Source organism: Hippoglossus stenolepis, chromosome 17, assembly GCF_022539355.2.
Source record: "Hippoglossus stenolepis isolate QCI-W04-F060 chromosome 17, HSTE1.2, whole genome shotgun sequence".
NCBI lineage: Eukaryota > Metazoa > Chordata > Actinopteri > Pleuronectiformes > Pleuronectidae > Hippoglossus > Hippoglossus stenolepis.
In genome coordinates, this window is record NC_061499.1 from 6,451,353 (window position 1) to 6,475,382 (window position 24,030).

At 45.6% G+C, this 24,030-nt stretch overlaps 1 protein-coding gene across 3 annotated transcripts in view; it reads right to left on the bottom strand.

The window, feature by feature from the left end:
• Positions 1-24,030, bottom strand: part of rbms3 (RNA binding motif, single stranded interacting protein) — a 260,118-nt gene that overhangs the window by 66,001 nt on the left and 170,087 nt on the right. For all 3 annotated transcript variants that reach the window (XM_035182376.2, XM_035182377.2, XM_035182378.1), the window contains one exon: positions 4,321-4,478. In XM_035182376.2, the coding sequence (XP_035038267.1) occupies positions 4,321-4,478 (158 nt within the window). The remainder of the gene's footprint in view (positions 1-4,320; positions 4,479-24,030) is intronic.

Genomic DNA, 24,030 nt, shown 5'->3' on the forward strand with positions numbered 1-24,030 from the left:
CACACTACCTAATAAAAGAGAAGAAAAATGATAGAAAGACAGAGAGAGCAGGCAGGACTGCATAAGAAAGCATATGAAGGGTTGCAGAAGAAGAAGAAGGGACATAAGACAGTGTGGGAAGGTAGAAATAAATCTGGATGTGGATCAAACGCCGTGTACGAGCCAAGCAGCTGATCGCAAGGTGGGCTCTGATCTCTCTCACGTCGTAAGTTTGCAGACATTAACGTCCAGACACGCATCACATCAAAACATGTACATAAGTCAGGGATTTGAGGAAGTTATACTTTGTGCCAGCAAATGATCTAACTCCTTCAACCTTACACATAAGCCACATGCTACACCTGGTTTTAATATGACAAAGAAACACACCTCGACTTCATTCCTGTCCACGCATCACTCAGTGTCTCCATCTGTAACTTGGATTTCATTGCTAAAATACCTCTGAGGGATGTGGCTTCACATTTAAGATATCAGAGTAATATTGATCATCTGTTTTTCGTCATTTTTTTGGGGACATTTCGCATTAATTTAGAAGATGTTAAGCGTGACATGGGGAGAGAGAGAGAGAGAGAGAGAGAGAGAGAGAGAGAGAGAGAGAGAGAGAGAGAGAGAATCGGGAAAGACACGCAGCAAAAGGCCAGATCACAGCCGAACCCGAGGGTGCCCACCCAAAAAGAACACCTGAAGCCCAATCCGTGACCTTACACCCGTTCTTATGAGCTCTACCTGTGATGTACCACTAACGCTTTATATTAAAATACTGAAACCAAATCTAATATTTTGATTCTAATTCTTGCAGGGTCATTGTCTACGATCTATTTAATCTGTTGTACACAACCTTTATATTATTTGCATGTGTTATCAGATTGTTTTAGCGTATGAATACAAATAGCTCGTATTAAAATGAGACAGGTTTGAAAAGCAGGCCTGAGTGATTCCTCTGTCTTTACGGTGACGCGCTCTTGGAATGTACAGAATTCATTTCTATCCAGATTTTCATGCTCCATTCGCTCTCACCTCCAAGAATACTCATATCATCCTGTCATCCTCTCACTTCTCCGTCCTCTGTCTCTCATCCTTCTCCCATCTCTACCTTCATCCTTCTTCTTTTTCTTTTTTTTTATTCCATACCCTAGCTTCTTTATCGCTCTCTATGTCCCATCCATCTTACTCCCGGCCTGTCTGCACCTCTCCTTTTTGACGTCTCTCTCATTCCTCCCCGTCTCTCAACCTTGGTCATTTCCTCCATCTTTCACCGTTACCCTCACTCCCTCCCGCCCAATCTCTCTCACTTTACGTGCCCTCCTTTTCCTTCCCTCTCTGCCCATCCTTTTGTTTCCCTCTGTCACGCCCCCGTCCACATAAACATCTCTCTCCCTTTTCCTCTCCCTATACTTCTCTTTTTAGAATATGATAATCTGTCACACTTCCCGGCATCATCCATCTCTCCCTGACCCCGTGTCAGACCTTTTCCGCCATCGCTCTTTCTTTTCCCTCCGTCTCCACCACTGCATGGACAGCTGATCCTCACCGGCCAGAGTGACTCAGCAGATGACTAATTGTGACAAGTGCCATTAAACACATCACCAGCACTCAGCAACAAGAAGTCACATCATTAAAAACAGAGACTTTCAGCTGATTCATGTGCAGAGAGGGCCGAGTATTTTTAGCTTTGGAGAAAATAAACTTAACTTTCTCAAACGTCTCACATCTCGACACAAGCAGCTGTGAATCAAATGGGCCGAAATAAAAGAGTCTAAAATTGGTAAAAAAAAGGATTTAAATCAGTTTGAACAAGGAACAAGACAAAAGAGCAAAAAACACTTTTAATATTGAGCTCAACATTATATTAAACTATTTGTCCCTGTGGGAAACAGAAGAAGTGGACAGAGATGTCCAAGGTATAAGGAAATATAACATATCAAATAGGATTAAAACTGTTAATGCAGCAAAACTAGTAAGAACATCTATTTAACAACTATCCAATGTGAAACTGCTTATTATACATCGAATGAACATGAACATTATTTCAATCACGCTGTAAAAATTCGATTGAACAACAGAGATGAATATACAACATGCTCCTCATCCATGTTCACACACAGTAGCTGCTCTTCATCACCGTTTCATAAACATGCCAATAACCCGATTCTTTCACGTCAGGAGTCAGCTCAGTGACACAGAGAGGATCTGCATGACAGCTAACACACAGCTAACCTCACATTTCATCTTTCTCACTAAAGCCTAACAGCCCAGTACATAGTGCACACTCCACTTAGTGGAGTAATGATTTATGTGCAAGTGATGTTTTAGAGATAATCTTTTGGGATGTTTTTGCTGCCCGCCTTTTAACGGAGGCTGAAAATCAGGCTGAATGCATCACCCCCTTCTCCAGAGCTTCTCTGACTAGAAGTGCTCATGCTTAACTTCTCTCGCTATTCCCCAGCGCTCCTTATCCTCCGCCCCTCTGGCGATTCACTGCTTCGCCTCCCACTCGACGCCGTCTCTCCTTCGCTCTCTCTCCGGCAGCGCGGCGGGTAATGTCGACAGGAAGCAGGTGGGCAGACAAGGAGTAAATAAGGCAGGAGTCTGTTAGGCAGCGGCTGGGAAACAAACCGGTCAGCCAGGCTGTCTATTGGTCAATCAGACTTTTGGGGTAGTCAGGCAGTCATTGAGCCGGCCAGGTAGGCAGTAAAGCTTTGTGGCTGTTCTCTGTGTTCTCGGTGTGCTGCTGGTTAATGGAATCAGGTGCTGCTGTCTGCAATGATTAGTGCTGGGGCTGCGGTAATGGGCTCTGATATCAGTAATGGATCGGCCCACAAACACTTAGCTGGGTTTACTCTCTCTAATGCTCCTCATGGCCCAGCCCTCAGCAGCTGTCTGTCTGTCCGCCTGTCTGTTGACACAGCTAACGCCAACTCCACCGCTTAGAAAACACATTGATCCTCCTTTTTCGGTCTGGCTTCTTTTTGCCTGTAGTTATCATTTACCACCGTTCTTTTTTATTCCTTGATCCATCCAAAAACAATACAGCCTCTTTTTAGCCCCTCAAAACACCACTTATTCACTTTTCCAATTTTTTCCCACACACCCGTGCTCAACCACTCACGATTCCTCGATTCTTCTCCATCACATTCTCTCGTCTCCCTCCCAATCACCCTGTTCTCCTCTTCATTCTAACCTCTTTAGCTACTTCTCTTTATCCAGTTATTGTTTTCTCACTCCTCTCCCTCTCCTTCCTCCCGTCTCACTCTTTCCATCATGTCTCCTCCTCCCCCCGCGGAGGGCTAGTTGAACAGGTGGCCTGTGGCAGCTTGCCGCTGTGCTCTGCTTGTCGGTCTACAGGAGGCCTACCTGTCTGTGTGAGAGCGCGAGCTGGTGTATGTGCATGTGTGTGCACCGGTGTGTGTAGAACTGTGCATATGCTTATGTTTATGTGTGTGTTTGTACGTGTCTGTCCTGCTGTAACCCTCAGTAATAGAGCAGGGAATAGGAGAGGAGTTCAGCCAGAGCAGGTGATTAAGAAAAATCCCTGCAAGATGGCAGTTCTGTGGCCGTCAGTGGCCTCCTCTGGGTAAACAAGGGAGGAATGTGTGGAGAGGAATGAGAGCCTGGTGGCTGCTGCCGAGGACAAGGACAGAGCGGTTTATGACTTCGGGGGATTAACAAGCAGAAGAGGAAACTTTTTTTTAAGTAGAAAAAGAAATAAACTGCTCAGTGATAGGCTTGGTGGCAGAAATAAAGCAGCCCTCCAGTAGCTGGGGTGTAAGGACGAGGGGGTGATCGCTGGTATCCATGAATGTTTGTGAATGTAGAGGCATCCATTAATAGGCTTGTATAGCCTACACACTTACACACTTACACACACTCTGTTGCGCAGCCATAAATAAAGACATAAACTCATCCACTGGCAGACACGCAGTCAAACAGACTGAGAGGAGAAACAAATCAGCCTTAAAACTTTCCACCGCCTGGAGGCAGGATTCATCTGACGAGCGTTTTTTTATAGAATAAATGTGTGTAAGCACTTAGGACGTCGGGACTTTATGCCAGGGCATGTATATGTGTGCATGCATATGTTTGTGCACACTACGATCAGGGCATCTGTAAGTGTGCGTGTGTGTCAGGTCAAATCTATTTGCAAAACATGGAGTACGAGAGCAGTATATATGGAATAAGTATTTGACCCAAGTGTCATGTGTGGGCATAAGTTCTGTGCTTTCATCACAAAATGTTTATTGAGGCAGCAGGGCAATGTAATAAGAAGATATATTTAAACTGTTGCCTTCACGTCACATCCGTATCAATAACGTCACGTACCTGGCAAAACCAACTCCTCTGCTGACCCCGTTGGCGTCCCTCAGTATCCTCGTGGAGATGACGTGGCCCAGGGGCTTCAGCATGTTCTCCAGCTCCTGCTCGTCCATAGAAACCGGCAGGTTGGAGATGTACAGATTGGTGGGGTCTTGCTCCTGTTGCTGGAGGGGACGGAATTGGAGGAGCAGAGGGGAGGAGGAGGAGGAGGAGAGAGGAGAAGAAAAGATGGTTAGAGGAATACTGTATCATCGGCTTCGTGTCACAAGCCCTCACGTAAGAGTGAAACCAAACTGTGGCTGAACTCTCATGACGTTTGGCCTCGCTGACATACACACACATTCATCTGCTCGCATGCAATATGGATGCACCGACATCTGTGCTGGCTCCATGTGAGTGTGAAAGCGTAAGTATGCAGACAACACATGTGCGAGTGGAGTTTCGCATGTTGGAGTCTTCTGGGTGCATTTCCTCTACACCAGTGTTATGATTAGGGATTAAGAGAAAGAGGGATAGAAAGAGAAAAGGGGAAGGCATGCAGTATATGGTGGTGTTTCCTGTGTAGCGCACAAGGGGCCGCTCGCAGCTGCACAGCTCGTGGTGGGCTGAGCCTGAGGTAACCGGGGGCCCGGTGCGCTCCACAGCAGAACAGCTGGAAACAGCAGCCTGGTCCCATCAGTCAATTAGTCACTGAGGCAAGCATTCACCATATATGCCAATCATCCATCCCTCCATCCATCCATCATGTCAGTCTCTAAATTAAGCATGAAACGACATTGTGTCAGCCTGATTTTTAATTATGTTATACTCATGAAACTATACATGTTTGTATTTTCTTTTCCAACATATCAATTTATACTTAAAGCTTCCTCCAAACCAGGTCGTTAGTTACTATTCAATCAGCTCTAATTCATCCTACCCAGCATCCACATCTCTGCACCTTTCATCCAACAGCAGCCATCACAACAGCAAAACTGGAAAAAGCCATAGACAGTATACTGTGGTTGGTAGTCGGCGTAATGCGCTCGAGGATTTACCTCCGCTTCAGTTCACATGATAAGAGACCTGGTACAACCCAATTTCCAACACCGGGTCAGTTTATTTTCAAGTCAGTCCCCTGAACGATGCTGTAAATCAAACCGATAACTTTGAACTGATCTTCTGAAGCTGTCACTGTGAACTCTTTTATTCAAATGAAAAATAAATTCCATTCTCGCCCTTGTCAATAACAGCCTCTGAGTGTGTTACATTTTAATCCACTTTAGAGGAATAATTTAGGCAGTGAAAGGGAACTTTACAAGGAGCGTTGCCATGCAGAAAAGCAGTAATCCGTGGAATGGTTGGGATCTATACGTAATAATAAGGGAGGCCGCTGAATCTTTCCTTAATAAGAATATCAATTTAGCAGGACTCATATCTATGAAACTTTATGGAATTATATTATATTATATAAAATGTTCATTCCATTAGCTCAGGCGTGGTTAAGTTTGATCGGCCATGTCCAGTCTCATAAACTTTAAAAACTGAAAGGAGAAGCAGGGGCAAGGTGGAAATGACTTTCACCCACAGAAATTAAGACAAGCTGCACACAGGTTAAAAAAATAGGAGGTTTCTGCTTTTCCAAACCACAAGCATGCTTGTAATCTGTCAGCAGCGCTTATCTATGCGGAAATCAGTTGATTTTGCCTCAAAGAAACACGTTGAAAAGATGAGAAACATGGAATTCCAGTGATCTACTTCATACTGCAGCGCTGCAAACAGCCGCTTCACAAGTCTGTCTCATTCTCAGTCGGGGAGATGTTGCGGAGATGGTACAGTTGCAGGTAAACAGTGTCTTTGAGAATCTTTACAGACTCTCTGTGCTTTGCCACAGGCAACGCTGCCTCGCTCTGTCTTATGTTTTCTGTTGACGGCAGAGGAGGAGGTTAAGGAGGAGGAGAGGAAGTGCCTCCACCGGCGTCCTGCCTCCATCACTCCGTCTGTCAGAGGAGAAGCCTGGTCCCTCCCCTGATTAATTAGCCGTCTTATCTGACAGGACATGTTTGATCTGATTAAAGCCTTTGGGAGAAAGCCGGTGCCCGATGTGAAAGCGGGAAAACTGCAGCTATTTCTCCTTTAACCAGGAACTCAATTACCAAACTTCAGGGCAAATGAACCCCCCCCTTCCATTGCAGGTTTGTCACAGTTACGTTCTTCAGAGCGACGGAGAAAGAGCTCACGCACAAGTTTGTATAACACAGGATTTGGCCGTGAATGAGACTTAATTAAATCTGCCCGTAAAAATCGACTGTACACGTGTCACTCAGCTGGTAAGTCCCTTTGGTGTGTGTAGCTGTGCAGCTGCGCTTCCCTTTGAGTTTCACTGGTTATGTCAGGCGATGTTTTTAAGGATTATGTCAAATAGGCTTCGTATTCCAGCGCAGACAGGGGGTCTGGATCAAAGAGTTAACTGCCTGACTCACTCGCTGTGGTATAAGTCAGTGATACCAGAGTTTACGTGTGCGTGCATGTGTGTAAGCGCGGGAGCCCTTTTGAATGGGGGCGCTTGCTTCTATAAGCGTGACGGTACACACGGCGAAAGAATACGACGGAACGTGAAGCGGTAATTTGTGTGTGGGGCTAATAGTAGAGAGAGGGGGATTATCATGGGGAGGCCTCGTCTATACACGGCCGCCTCGCTAAGTTTTCTCTTTGATGACGTTCCGCACCACAAAGCCCTAAATACCCAGATGAGAAGGTTACGTGGAGGAGTGGAAATGGGAGCGTTCTGACGGGAGGTGAGATGGGCCGGCCCATTCCACAAGGAGATTTAATTTCCTTTAATGTCAGCCTTCGCACATGCTCTGCTGTCAGGCTATGAATGAAACGGTAATTGAGGTGTGTGTGCGCTCGTGTGCACCTGTGTATAAACCAGATTAATTATGGTGTGTGTGTGTGTGTGTGAGTGTGTGTGTGTGTGTGGGAGGGGGGAATATAAAATAAAATATATTGTAATTGCGTGCCTATGTCTCAATTTGCTTTTATGTACGTCTCCCAGAAGCGATGTCTGCGTCTTGAGTGCGCGGTGGCAGTTACGTCTATCTTCTCGCCATTGACCAGCGTTGTAGAAGGTTAATGGAAAGGCTCCAGGCTGCACTGGGCCTTTGATGAGTATAATTCCTTCACCTTGCCACCAGGAGGACACGAGGAATCCAACTGTGTTTGTGTGTGTGTGTGTGTGTGTGTGTGTGTGTGTGTGTGTGTGTGTGTGTGTGTGACAGGAGGAGGGGGGGCCTGACGTGTCATTTCCGCTGACGGATGGGCCCCTCGCTAGAGCTGACAGCCCTGTAGCAGTTATTTCATTTCGACACCCGGCTCTGTTTACCCCACTGTAATATCTGAGAACATTACCATGCTACAGGGGGGGAGGAGGGGGAGTATTAACAGAGAGAGAGAGAGAGAGAGAGAGAGAGAGGAAAGGATCTGGGCTAAGCAAAAAAACAAACAAGAGGAAGAAACAGGCAGAATAGGAATTACAGTGATCACAGTGCAAAAGGTGAAAGAGTATAAAAAGGTAAGAAAGAGACAGCCGGAGAAGAGACGGAGACAAAGGCAGCCGACATGACGAGCAGATATAACACATTAAAGGAAAAGCCCTCGTTGGCTTCTGACAACGCTTGAGGGAGGAAAGACGTCGAGTGTTAGAAGTCGACGTTCCGCCTATGGGGCTCTCAGGGCTGCATCCATTTAACTGATAGGAGCGAGACAGGTAGATGTGTGTCTTGACTGGGGGCACCGCATCTAGTGCCGTGTTCAGGCTCCGGGTTGCCCTCGCTGTCATGTCAACACGTACGATATCCCCCGGATTCCTTTACCCCATTCTGTCTGTTTCTAGCCTCTTATGACCCCTGATTACTCCCACTCTGCCTCTCATTTGTTACTCACTCCAGCACCCCCCACCTTCCCCTTTTCCATTCCACCTACACACTTCCCTACCACCTCTTTCACGCCAAAAAGAAAGACGTTAAACTTCTTTCCCATTGCCGGTAGAGGAGTTTGCCTCTCTGATGATCTTCCCCTGGTGAGTCTTGTTCCATGTCAGGAATGTGTCGAAAACTGAGAGACTCTCTCACCTCGCTTGTTTTGCCACCGTTGCATTTTGCATGAAACAGAGAAAAAACAATCCGCTGCCGGACGTTGTTTCCAAGATGTGAAAAACACAAACGTTCACGGCTATTTAAACGCTAACGACCGGAGGTTCAATGCATCTCATATCGTCGAGCGGAAAAATTGCAGCGTCAGCATCTGGACGGCTAAACTACAGAAGAACGAATCAGCGCATTCACCCAGGTGTTACGTTTCCATCACTGCCGATAGGATAAAAACTTGTGTCGACTGCAGAGACAATTGACCTGAGTATAAATGCCGATTGTTTGCATTCTCATTGCAGACAAACGCCAGATGGTAGCGGTTGCTAGCTTGTTTTTTGACCAGTGTAAAAGGGGCTTTAATTTTTCCCGTCAATCCCTTCTCCTTCCTCTTCCATACTCCGTCTCCTCCACCCTTCATACTCGCTTCTTCCTCCAGTCCTCTCCCTCTCCATCCATTCAGCTTGCTCGAGAGATTAGAGCTGTACGTGTAATTGGCTCTACAGGGCTTCGCCGCTGCTCCTTTAAGCACTGATGAACACTTGACGTGTGTGTGTGGGTGTGTGTGTGTGTGAGTGTGTATGCAGTTGCCAATCCTCGGTATAACGACACACTACTCACTTCCCTCAGGTATGCCACTCTGGCCTGTTGTGTGACTAACCAGCAGCCTGGAGGAGCACAATTAAAGCCAGAGACAATGGGGTTCCGTGTTGTCTGGTTGGAGAAAACTGCGAGGAAGCGGTAGTTGCTGTGTTGCCGCCGCGAGGATGTGTTGCTGACAAGTTTGCAGATGCCGCAGGGAGCGTTCCTGTGCTCTTGTATATAGGTTGAGGATCTGCAGTCAGATGTTGCTGTGGGAGCCTGAGTCTGCAGAAAGCATTCAAAAGACAAGCGGGCCCACCGAGTGGAAGGAAGTAGTAGAGGGATGTGGGATCGGGGGGGGGGGGGTTTGGAGAGGGGAGAAGCATATGAGCACATCGACTCACTTCAAAAGGTTTGAGTTTAATTTGTGAGAGGCCGGAGAATTCGGAGACAAAAAAGGTAAAACTACAAAGAAAGAATCATTCCCTTTCTTCAAATCTCACATTCTGTCTCTGTCATGACACTCATCTTCAAACCCTACATCCACATCCAAGATGTAACACAGCCTGACTCTGTCCACTGCTGCCGTTCACCTGCAGATACACATCGTACAAAGCTGCTTTCAGACACGCGCTAAAGTCCCGACATCTTCCAGAGGGTCGGAATGTGAGAACGCAAAACATTCATTTTCTTTTCCTGCAAGCCCCCTAATCACATGTCCAGACAACATCCGAGCCCGTGTGTCGATACAGCAGGAAAACATCACGAGAAACGGAAAGAATACAAGCATCCCTGGATGATAAAGAGGTACCACACATGTAGAAGATGCCAATAAAGATGTCAACGAGATTCTAGAGATTTTGGCACAAGCCAGATACCGCTCCTTCTCTGAATGTTCAGCGAAATGTTCCTGTTGTTTTCAATGCGTTCAAGAGTTCATGTCTGAAAACGGCATATGTGTCAGCAAAGCCAAGTAGCAGGAAACTTGAAAAAACCAGTGTACACAATGCTTACTGGTCCGGGTCAGAGTTTCGTGGGAAAGTTAGATTTTGCTAATTGCTGTGCGTTGAACAAATTACACCTTATTTATCTATCCTGCCTTCGTACGAAAACAATTTGAACACAGGTTCAAAGTGTGTTCCCTCCGATGATTACATGTATTTGTCAAAGTCAGACATATGGTGAAACTTCGCAGGCTGGAATTCTCGCTCTGAATCCGATGTAAACACGCCGCGATATAAACAAACACACATTGTAGCCTGACATATACACGAACGTCTCCAGCCCAGAAACGCTCGATCACAGAGCAGCGTGTCGCGGAGACGGAGAAGGACGACGAGAGCCCGAGCTGGTAACGCGTGAGGTCCTTCTGCTGCTCGCTGGGGGAGGTGACGAAATCCACATCCCTGATTCAAACCTTCTGTTGGAAAACAAAAGGTCTGTGAGGCAACGGATACGTGCCATCACCCAGGGCAGCCATTTTCAGTGCAATTACCATATTATGTCTGAACAAACAGCCTGAAACACCTGACACTTGAGCACGGATTTAACAGCGCGGTGATAAATGGGTGTTGGCAGGGGTTTAAGATAAAGACTGTAAATATACCGTGGAGGAATACATTTGTCAGGGCTTAAAGAACGGAAATAAATTGAATTCTTCTGCTATAGATATCATCTTTACTCCGATTCATAATTTGAATCACCTCAGCGGGCAGCATTTCGGGATGTGAACCTGTTGTGTTATCTCATAAAATGTTGCACAGATTTAAAATGTATCATGTTGATGTGAGAAGATGAGATAACTGACTCTGATACAGCATTGATCCAGATGTGTGTTGGATCAGCCTGAATGTCGGAGGCTCTGTTGTATCGGAGACGTGTGGATGTGAGTGGCAGCATGACATGAGCATTTTGTCTAGAAGCAGGAGAAGCAGACACTTCAACAAATCTGAAAAATCCCATCTCTCCGTGTCTGAGTGTGGAAATGTTTTTCTACCGCAGCCAAGTTTAGAAACTTTATTTTGTGATATTTTGGGCGTTTTAAAAAAAAAACTGAAACTATGGATACACTGATCCATGTTTTTGTCTTCGTATTCAGTTAGCTCAGCTCAGGGGAAAGTTCCTATGTACGACCTTGTACTTAACAGGCAGTAGTACACTATTGGGCCTTGGCTGAGGTTCAGTCTCTACTGACTGTGGCTCTAGGTTATATATTCTGCAACCACCAACTAAGCTGATCGTGACATATAACTGTAGAAACTGAATTTTACAATGATATTAGCACAGAAGCTTGTGGATCAATGAGCTTGGTGCAATTAAAGGAAACACGTAACTCAATTTGTAAAATTTACTCTATGATATTTGATATAATGGGACAGAGAAGGATGACCAGTACATTGTAATGCACATTCTCTACACAGGCTCTTCATCTTACGTTTTAAAAAACAATTACCTGGCCTCTCCTGTGTGTTGCCATATCGACAGTCAGCCTTATCCTCACTGTAAACTACCTCACGGATCAATCTGTTCATTTGTTCACATTAGGATGCTCACATGATTGATTGGTCGTAGCAGCTGCAGGAAAATCCACCTCAAAGCTTCATCATGAAGTTTTTTTACATTTCTTTTTTCATAAGATACAAAAGATTGGAATAATAAAGCAAAGTACAAAGCTCAGGAGCCAAAGATTAGAGGTTCACCTTGCTCGTGCAGCGTTCCATCTGGCTGGAATACAATGTTACCTGATTAAATAAAAAGAAATCGTACAAATTACCATACGTTGCGGCAGAGCACAGCTTAATACATCACATTATCCAGCTACAGAATTCTTCCCATGAGTGCAATCCAAGCCAATGACAACTAAGTGTGTCCTACACTCATTCACTCACATAATTACACACACTGCTCCTGCACGGCACCGCATCTCAAACTTGCATTAACTCACACACACAAGCACACGTGTACCCACACAAATACACACATTGTCAATCTTTGTCCTATTACTGCTTCTGGAAAATGGCTTTCTAGCTACTCTGTATTATGCTGAGATGATAGATGCTGTGTAAGGAACAAAAGTGGGTGATACATTATTGAGCCTTTGAGTGTGCTAACACAGCGGAGGGGCTTTGTTTTACTCTCTCTCTCTCAGCTGGGCCTGCTCTCTGCTGGCACAGTCGCTAAAATATTCATCCGGCATAGGGCACAGGGAGTGCTATGGCGCAAAGCTGGCGTTTGGTTTGTCCTTCACTGAGACATTTAACCGTGGTGTGAATTAAGGCACAGGAACGTGGACACGGGACGCTGAAGGTTAAATTCCGATGTGTCACATGCACTTGCCGCTTCAGACACTGAACAAGTCGTGCTGTTGTTATTCTGTATTCTTGTCGCTCTCAACAAATCTTAAATTTTTTAGTTTGTCTCTTAATGCTTCCTCACACTTCTTCCAGACACTGATCCCTAAAAATATCTCATATACATAAATCACTTTCTAAAAATGCAAAGTGACTTAAGCAACAGAGCTTTATTTGGATTTAATGAATTTTAGTTACTTAACACTTGTAAATAGGAGTAATTCATTGTTGATTGTGGTATTTTCAAATAAAGAAAGTTAAAGAACGTCACCATCAGTATCCCTCGACGTTTCCGAGCCTCTATGAAAACTCAACTAACACATCAAGTGTCTCTTTCCCCTCTTGCAGATGTGTGATGGAGGGATCACACCTTCACTTTGCAAAACCGACATAACACCAATAAATTATGTCTGCCATCAATGTCATGGTTCATACATTTTGATGCCGGGTTAATGTGAATTTAAATGGGTCGATATGGGCTTCACCCGCTTAATCACGACCCCCTGATTTGATTTTGTATCTCCCTCGGTGAGCTAATATTCCAGAGATTAAAATTTCATGTGGAGCTCATATCATATATCCATTATTAACATGGAAGACGGGCGGCGCTGGCCTCACCCCCGTGCTCCAGCTCAAGGAGACGAAATCTGCGAACGTACGGTATAAATGGGAAGCCACACATGGAAGCTAGGATGCTGTTTTCAACGCTCCCCGAGGACCTCGCGACGAATTCAACCTCCGTTTGCAGGAATATTGGAGAATTTCCGCATGAGCCGGGGGTTGTGTCCCCGGTCGTGATCCCCCGGGCTCCGGAGTAGACAACATTCACGGATGTCTTTCCAGGTTTCATAATACATTTTCATCACCATAACCGTCGTATTTCTTGCATTACGGCGTTCGCAACAACAGCTCATTGCGACTTAGCCGGGGTAAATGCATTTCTCTGTGTTATGCATCATTCATGATATCATTTGTGAGATTGAATTCCTCCTGGCTGACATCATGTGGAGGGCGGAGAGTGCTGGTGATGGTTCTGGTTTCGGAGAAGATGCGGAGGGTGGGGTGTTAAAAGGAAAATTGGTGGCGAGCTGTTTGATTTGCACTATTGACCAACACTTGCAGAGAACCTACAGCATCTGTAAATTATGGATGACTTTTCACTCAAGATGTCTCTCTTCCGCTCCTCTCCCGCCTCTTTGTCAGTTTGTCAATTTGTCCATTAAAATCTTTAACCTCTGCAAAGTTTTTGCTTTTCAAATTCTCTCTCCTCAAATCCCTGTTACAGTAATTTCCCTCTTTCCGTGGAGTCCACACACACAGTTGAGGACACTTGATCCTGTACTTTGTGCAGAGATGAGAGGACACGTGACATCCTGTGGAGGGCAACGTGCCAGAACGAGGCTTTGATATCTGCTGGAGCACAAAGTGTACTTCCTCCAGTCACCCATAAAAAACATTCTTCACGTCCACGGGGAGCTCATGTTGTGGTAACGTTCTGCGTGTTCCTTTTCGTCGTAGCCTTGTGGGAATACATGCTTTAAAAAGAAAAACATACCAGGCTGCTTTTGTTTAGGCTCATTGATTTCATCACAGGACAATTGTGCACACACGTAAATAGACGTGTAAAAATGTGTTCCCTCTAGTGAGCATGTGTTCATTTTCTATGATGACTGCCCACTTCACACTTTGTACGGCCGTTGACGTTGGGTTTGGCCTTTTCACTCAGCTATGTGGAGGAGTGGGGGTTTTGATTCTTTAGTACGTAATTGAACTACTCAAAATAATCCTCAAGCGAAATTCAAAATGGCACATCTGTGTTATCTTACTGAATAATGCTCTCACACCACAACAGATGTGCTCTTAGCTTCACGACCAGGAGGGAAATCTTCATGATTCAATGTCACAACAACTTTAGCTTCTCTAAGTGAGAACTGACACCAAATGAACTAATTTCAAGAGTCTAAGCCTAAAGTTGACCAGTTTTTACAGCCATCATGTTTTGTGTGGAACAACATGTGTCAGCAATGTACTGTGGTAACAATTACTTGAGGCTATCTATTCTATGGAAGGGGTATAATGAGGGGTAATTGAGCCTGTCGGTGCAGGCTGCGAGGGCACACCAGACATAAGAGGTTGGGTACGACTGCTCTGTGTTTTTCCAAGATCACAGATACGCTGCGCAGCGACCTCTGCTCTAAAAAAACTCCTAAAAAGGCCACGTGTCTCCAACATGCCGCCGTCGTTCCTCCACCTCAGAGGGGCTGTTTCACCGAGCGCAGGCCATTCTCAGACTATCACCTCGTACAGACCTCGGAGCTGCCCTTGACAGGGGTTCACTACGTCGTAAAATCGCCATGCATGTTAACCCCAGGGTGCATGGGTCAAATGAGCTGTGGCAGTGGATGTTAAGTGACTTCAAAAGGCTGCGTCCACACGCCCCTCCCCGCCGTCTGTCTCCCCATGCAGCACATGTCCGTGTGAGGAATTTGCTCAACAGACCGGCTGGGTCAGTGGATCAAGAGTTAACAGATACACGGGAGGAAAGTCACATGCATGCACTTCCACATGCATAGAAGACCTCGCGGAAATACACAAGCACTTGCACACAGGCTATTTTTCATTCTCGTTAAAAAAGGCGGATTCATACAATACGTTGACAAGTCGTATTCAGTGTTAAGATGACAGACGGGATGTGTGAGCCTTCCGGCGTCATCAGTAACCAGCCGAGTGACAATCTCTTTGTTTCCCCTCCACACTCATATCACCTGCTCTCCAAATGGAGGCACAATGCAATTTTCACTTATGAATCTACTGCAGAGCAAATAGCATATGCTGTTTGCCAGCACCGCAAACACACCCTGAATAACTACCCTGGGTCATGGACTCATTTGTTATTCCTTAATGTGCCACCACTCACCGGGGAACACTAAGGCTGCCATGTGAAACGACTGTGCGACGTGAGCATCATACGTCTAACCGCAGCAGCAATACCTCGCCAGACGCGGCGGAGGCGAGGAAATATTGAAATATATATTAAAGAATTATTTCTCAATGGAAAATAGCAACAACAAAAGTAATAAAACAGCAATAATGGAAGTGTTGTTGTGGAGAGAGCCACTCAGAACAAATCAACATTTATGTGACATCAGTCAGGTTCCGTGGTGGAACTGATGCAATGATTTTCAATTACAAAACAGTGATGTGGAGTAATAGTTCCCTTTCCATCACAGAACGCAGAGACGCTATGAATCAGGGTTTGATTTCTAATAAATACACAGACTCCAGTCACACACACATATACATACTGTGTATAGACTGAGTAATTACTGATTGTAATAGTTTTTATTCTAAATTCAGTCATTGTATTATGTTCCGTCAGACACAATATAAAACATAATGCTTCAATTAAAACTGTAATTATTGATCCAACCCTTTTTCTGTAACTACACATACAGTTTAATTACATGTTGAATACATGTCATTGGTTGGTTAACATGACAATCTTTACCATATAATTACATCACATTCGCAAACAAAGAAATACAAATTATAGCGACTCAGTCTACAACATGCCCCAGAATGAAATCTCTACAAATTAGGTTTTACCATATGGAGGCTTATTTGTGAGAATTGTGAGAGAGAGAAAAAATGGAGGGACATTTCATGGACGTGTTAATGAAACATGACCCCCCCCCACCAAAAAAAAGCACCTGACAGCTTTGACAAACCAGCTCCTAATTACATGTGATCCATGTGTTCTACACAGGAGCTCTTTTGTTTCCCCCTCTGTTGACAGCTGCCTCTGGGTCCTGGTTAATATGCATAAATTCACATCTGGACTTCGCCATTAATATTTCCATCGTGGTGCACTGGTCTTGACACAATGCGGTTGTGACAGAATTAATAGGAATATTTCTAACGTGCAAAAAATAATATCAACATGTCACAGTGCGTTTGACCTTGATGTATTAAGTGTGGGTGGAGGTGGAAAGGAAAGAAAAGGGACGGAGTCTTGTGCCCAAACTCATTTTGTCTTTAGTTGTGCACGTCTTCTGAAAGCAAATGGAAACCGACCAAATGGAACAGTACCGCAAGAAATCGTGTGGGGGCAGTGCAGCTAAAGGTTCAAGTGAGACGACCATTAGACACAAGGAAGACATTTCGGATTTTGGTAGTAAACTGCAACTTTATCATGTGACTTCACCCGAGCAAAGGGACAAGAATTATCATAACCTCCCCCTTCAGGAATACTGATGGCTGTGCACTGTGTAATTAGAAAACAGTGGTAATTGTGTGAAATCTGCATGTATGCACTTCCTACAAACTGATAGTATCTACAGTTACGCGAGGGACCCGTGTTAAAGAATAAGTGGCAGAACATGGCTGGAAACTGCGATACTGACAAAACTACCAAAACCCCATGTTGGCGATCGGTAGAAGCTTTCTTTGATAATTTCCCGCAGCTAAGTGCTTCTGTTTACCCATCGCAAACAGTATATATCCCGAACCCAAAGCCAATCTCTGTTGTGTATTTCTGTGAGAGCGTCATTAGCACCCGATGACCTATATAAAGGGGACGGCTGCTTGTTACAGTCTAATTATCACCCTAAATGGCCTGGAAGAGGGGTGGTGCAGCGGGAGATAATGTGTTTGTTATGGACACTAATGATACAGTGGAAGCAAAGTAACGACCCACCCTGGGTGTCCCGCCGTGTTCAGCGGCTCCATCGCTCCGATTCTATGAAAACTTGGGGAAACTCTCGTTAATGGTTTCCTCTTTCCGGCAGGGAAGGGAGGACGGATTAAACAGACGGATCGGGAGAGATACAGGAGTACGAGTTGCAGAAGAGGAGAAAGTAGTTAGGAAGGTAGTAATAAAACATGCAGTAATAACAGTAACGGCGACCCCAGTGCTTTTAATGATGCTCAAGTGGAGCATCAGTGAAATGTAGTGGGGATGAAACAGGATGCTGCTGTAACTTCAACAAATCCAGAATTTTTTTTTCAATTCATGAATTCAGTCAATGCCCCCAGTTAAAATCTACTGGTAAAGCGAGTATGACTACCACCATAGAATCTAATACACTGTGTATTATGAGTAAGCACCAAATAAGTCTTGACTCAGAAGTGTCAGGTGTGTGAAGACAAGACAAAGAGTCTCATAAACGTCTCCACACCTTCAGATGCAGAAAAGAATCCATTTATCACGTGTACGTCTTTTCTGCATCTTGTCATCTCATGTAGGTGAAGTAAATTCAGTGCTTTTCTAATATTTTGACAGTTTGTTGACAAAAAAATAGCAAAAGGAATTGAGGAAGGTTTGAGAGGCCATGATGTCAACATTAGAATCAGTGAAGACACGCGGCGAGCGACTGATATTCAGGTTCAGGTCGAGTTTGGTCACATTTGCAGGACTATCGACTTGATTATTTAAACAGCATGTGCCTGTAATCGAGGAAAACGTTGGGCTCGGGTCACAAAAAACAAAATGCCTGTCGGTGAATTTTCTCTTGGGCTTGGACAGAAAACTGTGGCCCAAGCGGGACTACAACACCAGACAGTAACCCTTCCTTGTTTGCACCGCACAAAGTAGATATGTCACTTAGTTGATACACATAACTTTGAATAACCCAGGTACAAAGGCAAGTATGTGAACAATATCAAGTCACAGCTGCTGGTGTCGGGATATGCGTTCATGAAAAGCAGGTAAATCACAGGCCCATGACTCTCACTAGCCTCAAGAGAAAGGAAAGGGAAGAACAATGAATGGAAAAAAACAACAAACACTCAATCTGACTGTACAGGGGTGCTCCCAAGCTCCGTCATGATGATGGCACCACAATGAAGCCACAGGAGGCTTCGTTTGAGAGTGTAAAAGACTAACAGTGCAAGTGCAGGAGCAAAACAAGAGAGAAATGAGGAGCAATGGCTGGTAATCAGGAGGAGGAGTCCCTAGTTTGTAAGCCAACGGCATAGAAGTGTCTAGACAGATGTCATGGGTCCTGGCAGCAGAGACAGGGACATCAGTGTCCACATGACAGTTTGACAGAGTGAGTGAACTCTGGACTCAGGAGGGAGGGAGAAAAGGGAAATAGAGGGAAGGATGAGCACCCTGCGAGATGGAAGAGGGGTCACCTTATCCAGGGGTCATCACGGGGCGAGAGCGAGAGGAGAGGAAACATCACATGTGAGAGGACTTTGAATAAACATCAGTCATCCGATGTCAACACCTGCTTTATGTCACGAGATAATTAACTGTCACACGTGTCCCTGCAGGTTTCGGCATTTCCATAAGCACTCCATCATTTATCACCGCTATTCAAGAAGACTATAAAAATGGTCAATGCCACCGTCATGACAGCAGTGGAGATCATTTTCTTAGATAAAAAGCAGAGAGGTTCGAAAAAAACACAACAATGAGGCAATGCCGAGGCCCACTGCACAACACTGCACAGTAAACACAGCCACATAATGCAGGAAATACCAGCCTACTTTGTAAATCCTTCAACAAACCGTCTTGGCTCATCAGCGTGCTATCTGGACGGCATCTAATGAGCACTTAATTTGAGAGTGTCTGCATCATTAACAGGGCCCGCTGTTTGATGCCACAGCTGTCAAATAAGGCTTTCATCCCGACACCATGACAGAAGATGTGTGAGTTCGTGCACTTATATATGGATATGTTAAAGAATTGTTTTCACGTTATGTTTTTTGTGCAAATAAGACAACAACAAAAATGTGAATGTGATGAATGAATGTCCTGAACGACTCCATGCAGTGTAGTGTTGTGTCAAGAAGGAGCAACCATACCTTTATATTTTCATTTTAAAACTAGAATAATCTCCGTCCAAACAAGCAGAGAGAGAGAGAGAGAGAGAGAGAGAGAGAGAGAGAGAAGAGAGAGAGAGTAATGTGTTTACTATCCCAAGCAGGCCTTTGAAAACAGGGCACTCCAGGGCCCTGGCATCTCCTCCTGGTCAGTCGGCTGTGACAACAATCATGATGACCCACAGCACTGGCAGCTCACCGGCGTTTGAAAGGTGCCATTCTGTATAATGACGGCGGGTGATTGCTACGGGGGCCTGCAGGTGTCAAACATGACTCGAGAGAGAGAGAGAGAGGGAGCGGGGATTTGTTAAATGATGTCCTCCTACCAGACGAACCAGGGGGATTAGTGTTCATCACGTCATAGTGTGATTAACAACACCCACCTCCTTCCATTAGCCTGACCTTGTTAAGTGTGTATGCTGTGATTACATGGTCTGTCGCTATCATGTGTTTCCACCATTACCCACACCGGCCGGTTTTAGTCTTTGCAGCTGTTGGTGTTGTGAGCGCTTTTTGTTGTTGGTTACGGTTGTCGTTGTTGCCATCGGTGTGACCTTAAGGCTGCCTGGCTACACTTGCATCCCTGCTCTCGCCTTGTTCCGACTCCCCTACTCCACTTCTCTGCCGCTCTCGCCTCTCTTACTCACATCCCTGGCTGCTATAATTAGAGTAATTGGAATCAGATGATGCCGGCTTAATTGGTAAGGAATGCAGACGGGGCTACGGGGCTTTTCCGCACGGGAAAATCAGCTGGAAGAGAGAACACGAGACAGTAGGGAGGCACAGGGGGAGGAGGAGGAGGTCTGCAGTCACGCATTCGCCTGCCCTGGCTTTAATAAAATTGGCAGGATTCTGTCGTAAACACACAAACATATTACGAGGCCTGATGGGGTCTGAATGTTGTCATATGTTGGCATCGTGATGTCAGGAAAGGCAACGCACGTGAACTGAGTTTGGCCGAAGATTCAAATCAACAGGAGCAAGGTTTTTTACACAGTAATGAGTCCAAGTTGAAATTCAATCTCCTCATCTGACAGTAGCTGGGGTCTATGCACAAACATTTCATAGTGAAGGCCAGAGGGCTGCGGGGTGATAACGATACATATTGCATGATGAAAGTTGGATACACACTTGCCAACAAAGAGCCACAATATTAAAGGTTAGAATCCGTCGGTAAGAGGGCAAGTTTCATTTAAACTGTGCCAGAAGCAAATTCTCTCTCCGAGTTGAAAGACAGCGCAAGAGTGGGGGAGGAGGAGACAGAGCGAGGGAGGGAGAAGGAGAGGAGGAGAAGGAGACGCTGGTTTCATTCTGCTGAAAGTCACAGTTGAAAGTCAACCTGATTGTTTGCTGTTTGTGCACCGTGGCCACCGATGCGTGGGAGGAGTGTTAGATTCCCTGCAGGCACGTGCAGCCTAATGAAGGACAGAGTGGCGCACCCTTCTTCAAGAGCTGGGACTTCCTCGTTTACACCCAACCTATAGGGAGCGAATGCTGCAGCTGGCCTCCCTATCAAAAGGGGGCAGCGTTGCCAATATTGTGCAGGTATCGTCATTGGAGTTAGCGCCCCGTATCCGGCAAATAGAGACGTTCATTTGTCAGGTTCACGCACTCTCCGTCTCCGAGTGCATCTCATTACCCTTAACATGGAGGTGGTAACCGGGTGAGACAACTGTGAGCATGTCTCCATCTTTGTGGCTCGCACTCGTTCCCTCCGATGTCGGGCTTGAAATGTGTGTGTGCGGCTCTTTTGTTTCGCCTGCTGCTGAACTGCTCAGAGCCTTTGTCTTCCTGCGTCGCTCCCCAGATCTCAGTTCGTTACAGAGCGTAATTATCGTGGCGCGAGCGGACTCCCCAGCCGACGCACAAAACTCATTAAATTCCACTAGCCTGCTTTTTCGCTGGCACGCTCTTCTCGTCCCATATTAATCTTCCTTCCGACCCAAACTTTAATTCTCGGGGAAAATGTTTATGGGAGGAATAACTGCTTCCACCCTCACATGCAATATCTGCTCTTGTTTATTGTGTTTCTTCTTCTTCCGCCTAAATTCAGCGCCGGCTTGTGATGTTGTGATCCAAGGTCAGGTGTAATGAGTGGCTAATCAGATGCGAGGGGCCGCGGCGCCTCCCCGATGCGTGCGGCGGGTCGAAGATGACACCTGTGCACTTCCTCCCCGCTCGCCCTCTCCCTCCGTCATTGTCTCTTTCCCTCTGTGCGCCTGCCTCCATCTCCAGACAATGACCAGCCTCATTTCCAGACTCCCTCCTGCAGTCTCCCTCACTGCTAACACAGGGCCGCACAAACAAGGTCGTTCAGGCTGCTGTAAGAGGAAGATGTATCATTTACTGGGAGATGGATGACACGATGTCTCCGCAAAAAGCTTTTATTTTGACCAGAAGTATTACTGCAACCCTCCAGCTCTCTTCCCCTCCTCCCCTCTAATTGAACAAGGAGGCAAAAGACAACTGCCACTTGTGCTGCGGAGGAAATTGCCTCTTCAGTAGGACGGAAAATACACAAACCATTGTTGAAAAATTGGGCGTAAGCGTTCAACAACCTGCCCGTAAGAGGCCTGGAGACAAATTGAGCAAATTGAAGATGGCCGTCCTTGATGACCGATCAGGCCGCTGGTGCAAAGTGCAGCAAACCTCCTCCCATTACTTACATATTTGGCGCTGTAGCACATTGGATTTCTTTGAGAAGACAGCAGTAAAGATCAGGCTGAGCTACGGGTTTTCCAATAGCATCAAACATCTCACTGATTGTCTGCGCTAAGCCTCAGACAGTGTGTGTTCAGTGTTGGACTCATCTTTAGTTGTTAAGTTATTATTTTTCTGTATTTTTTTTTTAGTCATGCTCTAGGGATTAAGAGCTATTGGATGGATCATTACAAACTTTCCACAGACATTCATGAGTCTCACCATGAGATCGTCATTTGTGGCTTTTAATTATAAAAATTTAAAATAAAACTATTGGATACACTGTAATAAAAAAATTCCAGCAGAAAAAGCAAAAATCCTTGTTAGTCATTCTTTTGAGATTTAAAATAAATACGGATACAATACAAATACACACATTGCACAATATGATGTGTGATTTTTTTTAGAAATCAATGCAATTGGATTTTTATGACCCTTAACTAATTGAATAATTTTACTTAACTTTTTGAATAAAGGCAATTTTATGCATTTTTATGGCATTAAAACGTAAGTATTTCCGAAAAAAATCCTTACACTCCAACTGGGGAGTCCTGTAAATGTCTCTTTATTTCATAGAACAACTAATCATAACAACTTTCAACAGGAACCTGTAATCATCAGATATATGTAGTATAATCATCAGATATACTACATGCACATACCAGGCCCGCGATATGTACGTCACACGTGCAGGTGTGGAATGACTCAAACTAAAAAAGCACATCCCGAGGTCCAGTGCAGCAGAGCACAGTCTGGTGCGGTGCAGCGTTGTGTGTGGTGTAACTTTAAGGTCCACATCGCTGATGTAGCCGAGCGGACTGACAGCTCCTGCAGGGCTCTCGGGCCAGATGAGTGCAGCCAGAGCTCCCGCGGGTCCGGCACCTGCCAGATGCAGCGGGATGTGAGCGGGTGACGACGGGATATCAGAACCTCTCTTGCCCTCCTCAGCCATCCCAGAAAGAGAAATCTCACCAAGCCCGGCGGAGAGACAGCTACAACTGGGACTTCCGCGCAGCCGCCTAGCATTTAATTTAACTTAGCTGACGGGTGACCGCCTGCATTAACTTGACATTTGCTTCCACACGTCATGTCAGCCGGCGGAGGACACCGGCAAATTAGAAGCACCGTCTCAGTGTCACAGAGTTTTTACACTCTATATGTGATATGTGATTTTTTTTTTCTTAATCGCATTATCTTTTCATCACCGAGATGATGAGTTTTTAATTAGCCATAGAATTATCTGCATCATGGTGACCTTGAGAGGGTAGAGGCAGATAACAGAGTGGAGGAATTGAGCAGAATTAAGTAGAAGTACAAGGGAGCAAGTAAACACAGCTTGACAATGTACTCAGAGTACAGCCTGTTATTATCTAAGTCTACATCAACTGAGACATCAAAGCAAATAGCTGAGAAAAGAAGAAGTCCAGCCTCCAGGATGTGAGCCTCCACGGCTCCAGTGGCTCCAGTTTCCAAGTCAAGTCCATTCAGTCCCATTAGCAAACTGTAGGTTTTGCTAATGTCTGAAGCTACCCAGGCAGGTAGGAGTCCTCAGTCACAGTAATGGCTTCACCCAACTCTTTGAAGCAACACTGGCTGTAATGGCGTCTGAAGAGAGCGATTGCGGGGTACAACCCTCCAGGGACTCATTAGCGAGGAGCGGAGCTATTTGAAGAAGGACGTGTGCACGGGAGAACGCAGGAAGATACAGTGTGCATGTATTTTTGCTTCTGCTGTTTTCCTGTCCTATAAAAAAAACTGAATCGCTGGAGTGTGGAGCTGTACGAGGGCAGAGAGGGACAAACTGGTTGCTTGTTGTGGGCAGGGGAAGTCGGCAGGGACACCGGGGACGCTGAAGTGGCACCGTGAGCCATGAGAGGGAAGCCTGGATAGAGGGAATGTGATGAGTTGGCAGGGTGCAAAGGAGATGGAGGGAGAGAGACGGCGTGGAAAGGAGAGATAGTCGGAGTGGGAGTAGTGGGAAGCAGCAGAAGGCCATGTTTTAGCGTCGCAGCAGGATTCAGAGCTGGGGCTGCACATACATTAGACTTTTGGCTCCTGTTATGTCAGTCTGATCCGAGGTGGCCCAGTAACCCTGACAGGGGGGGGGCGCCTGCCTGGTCCGGATGGAG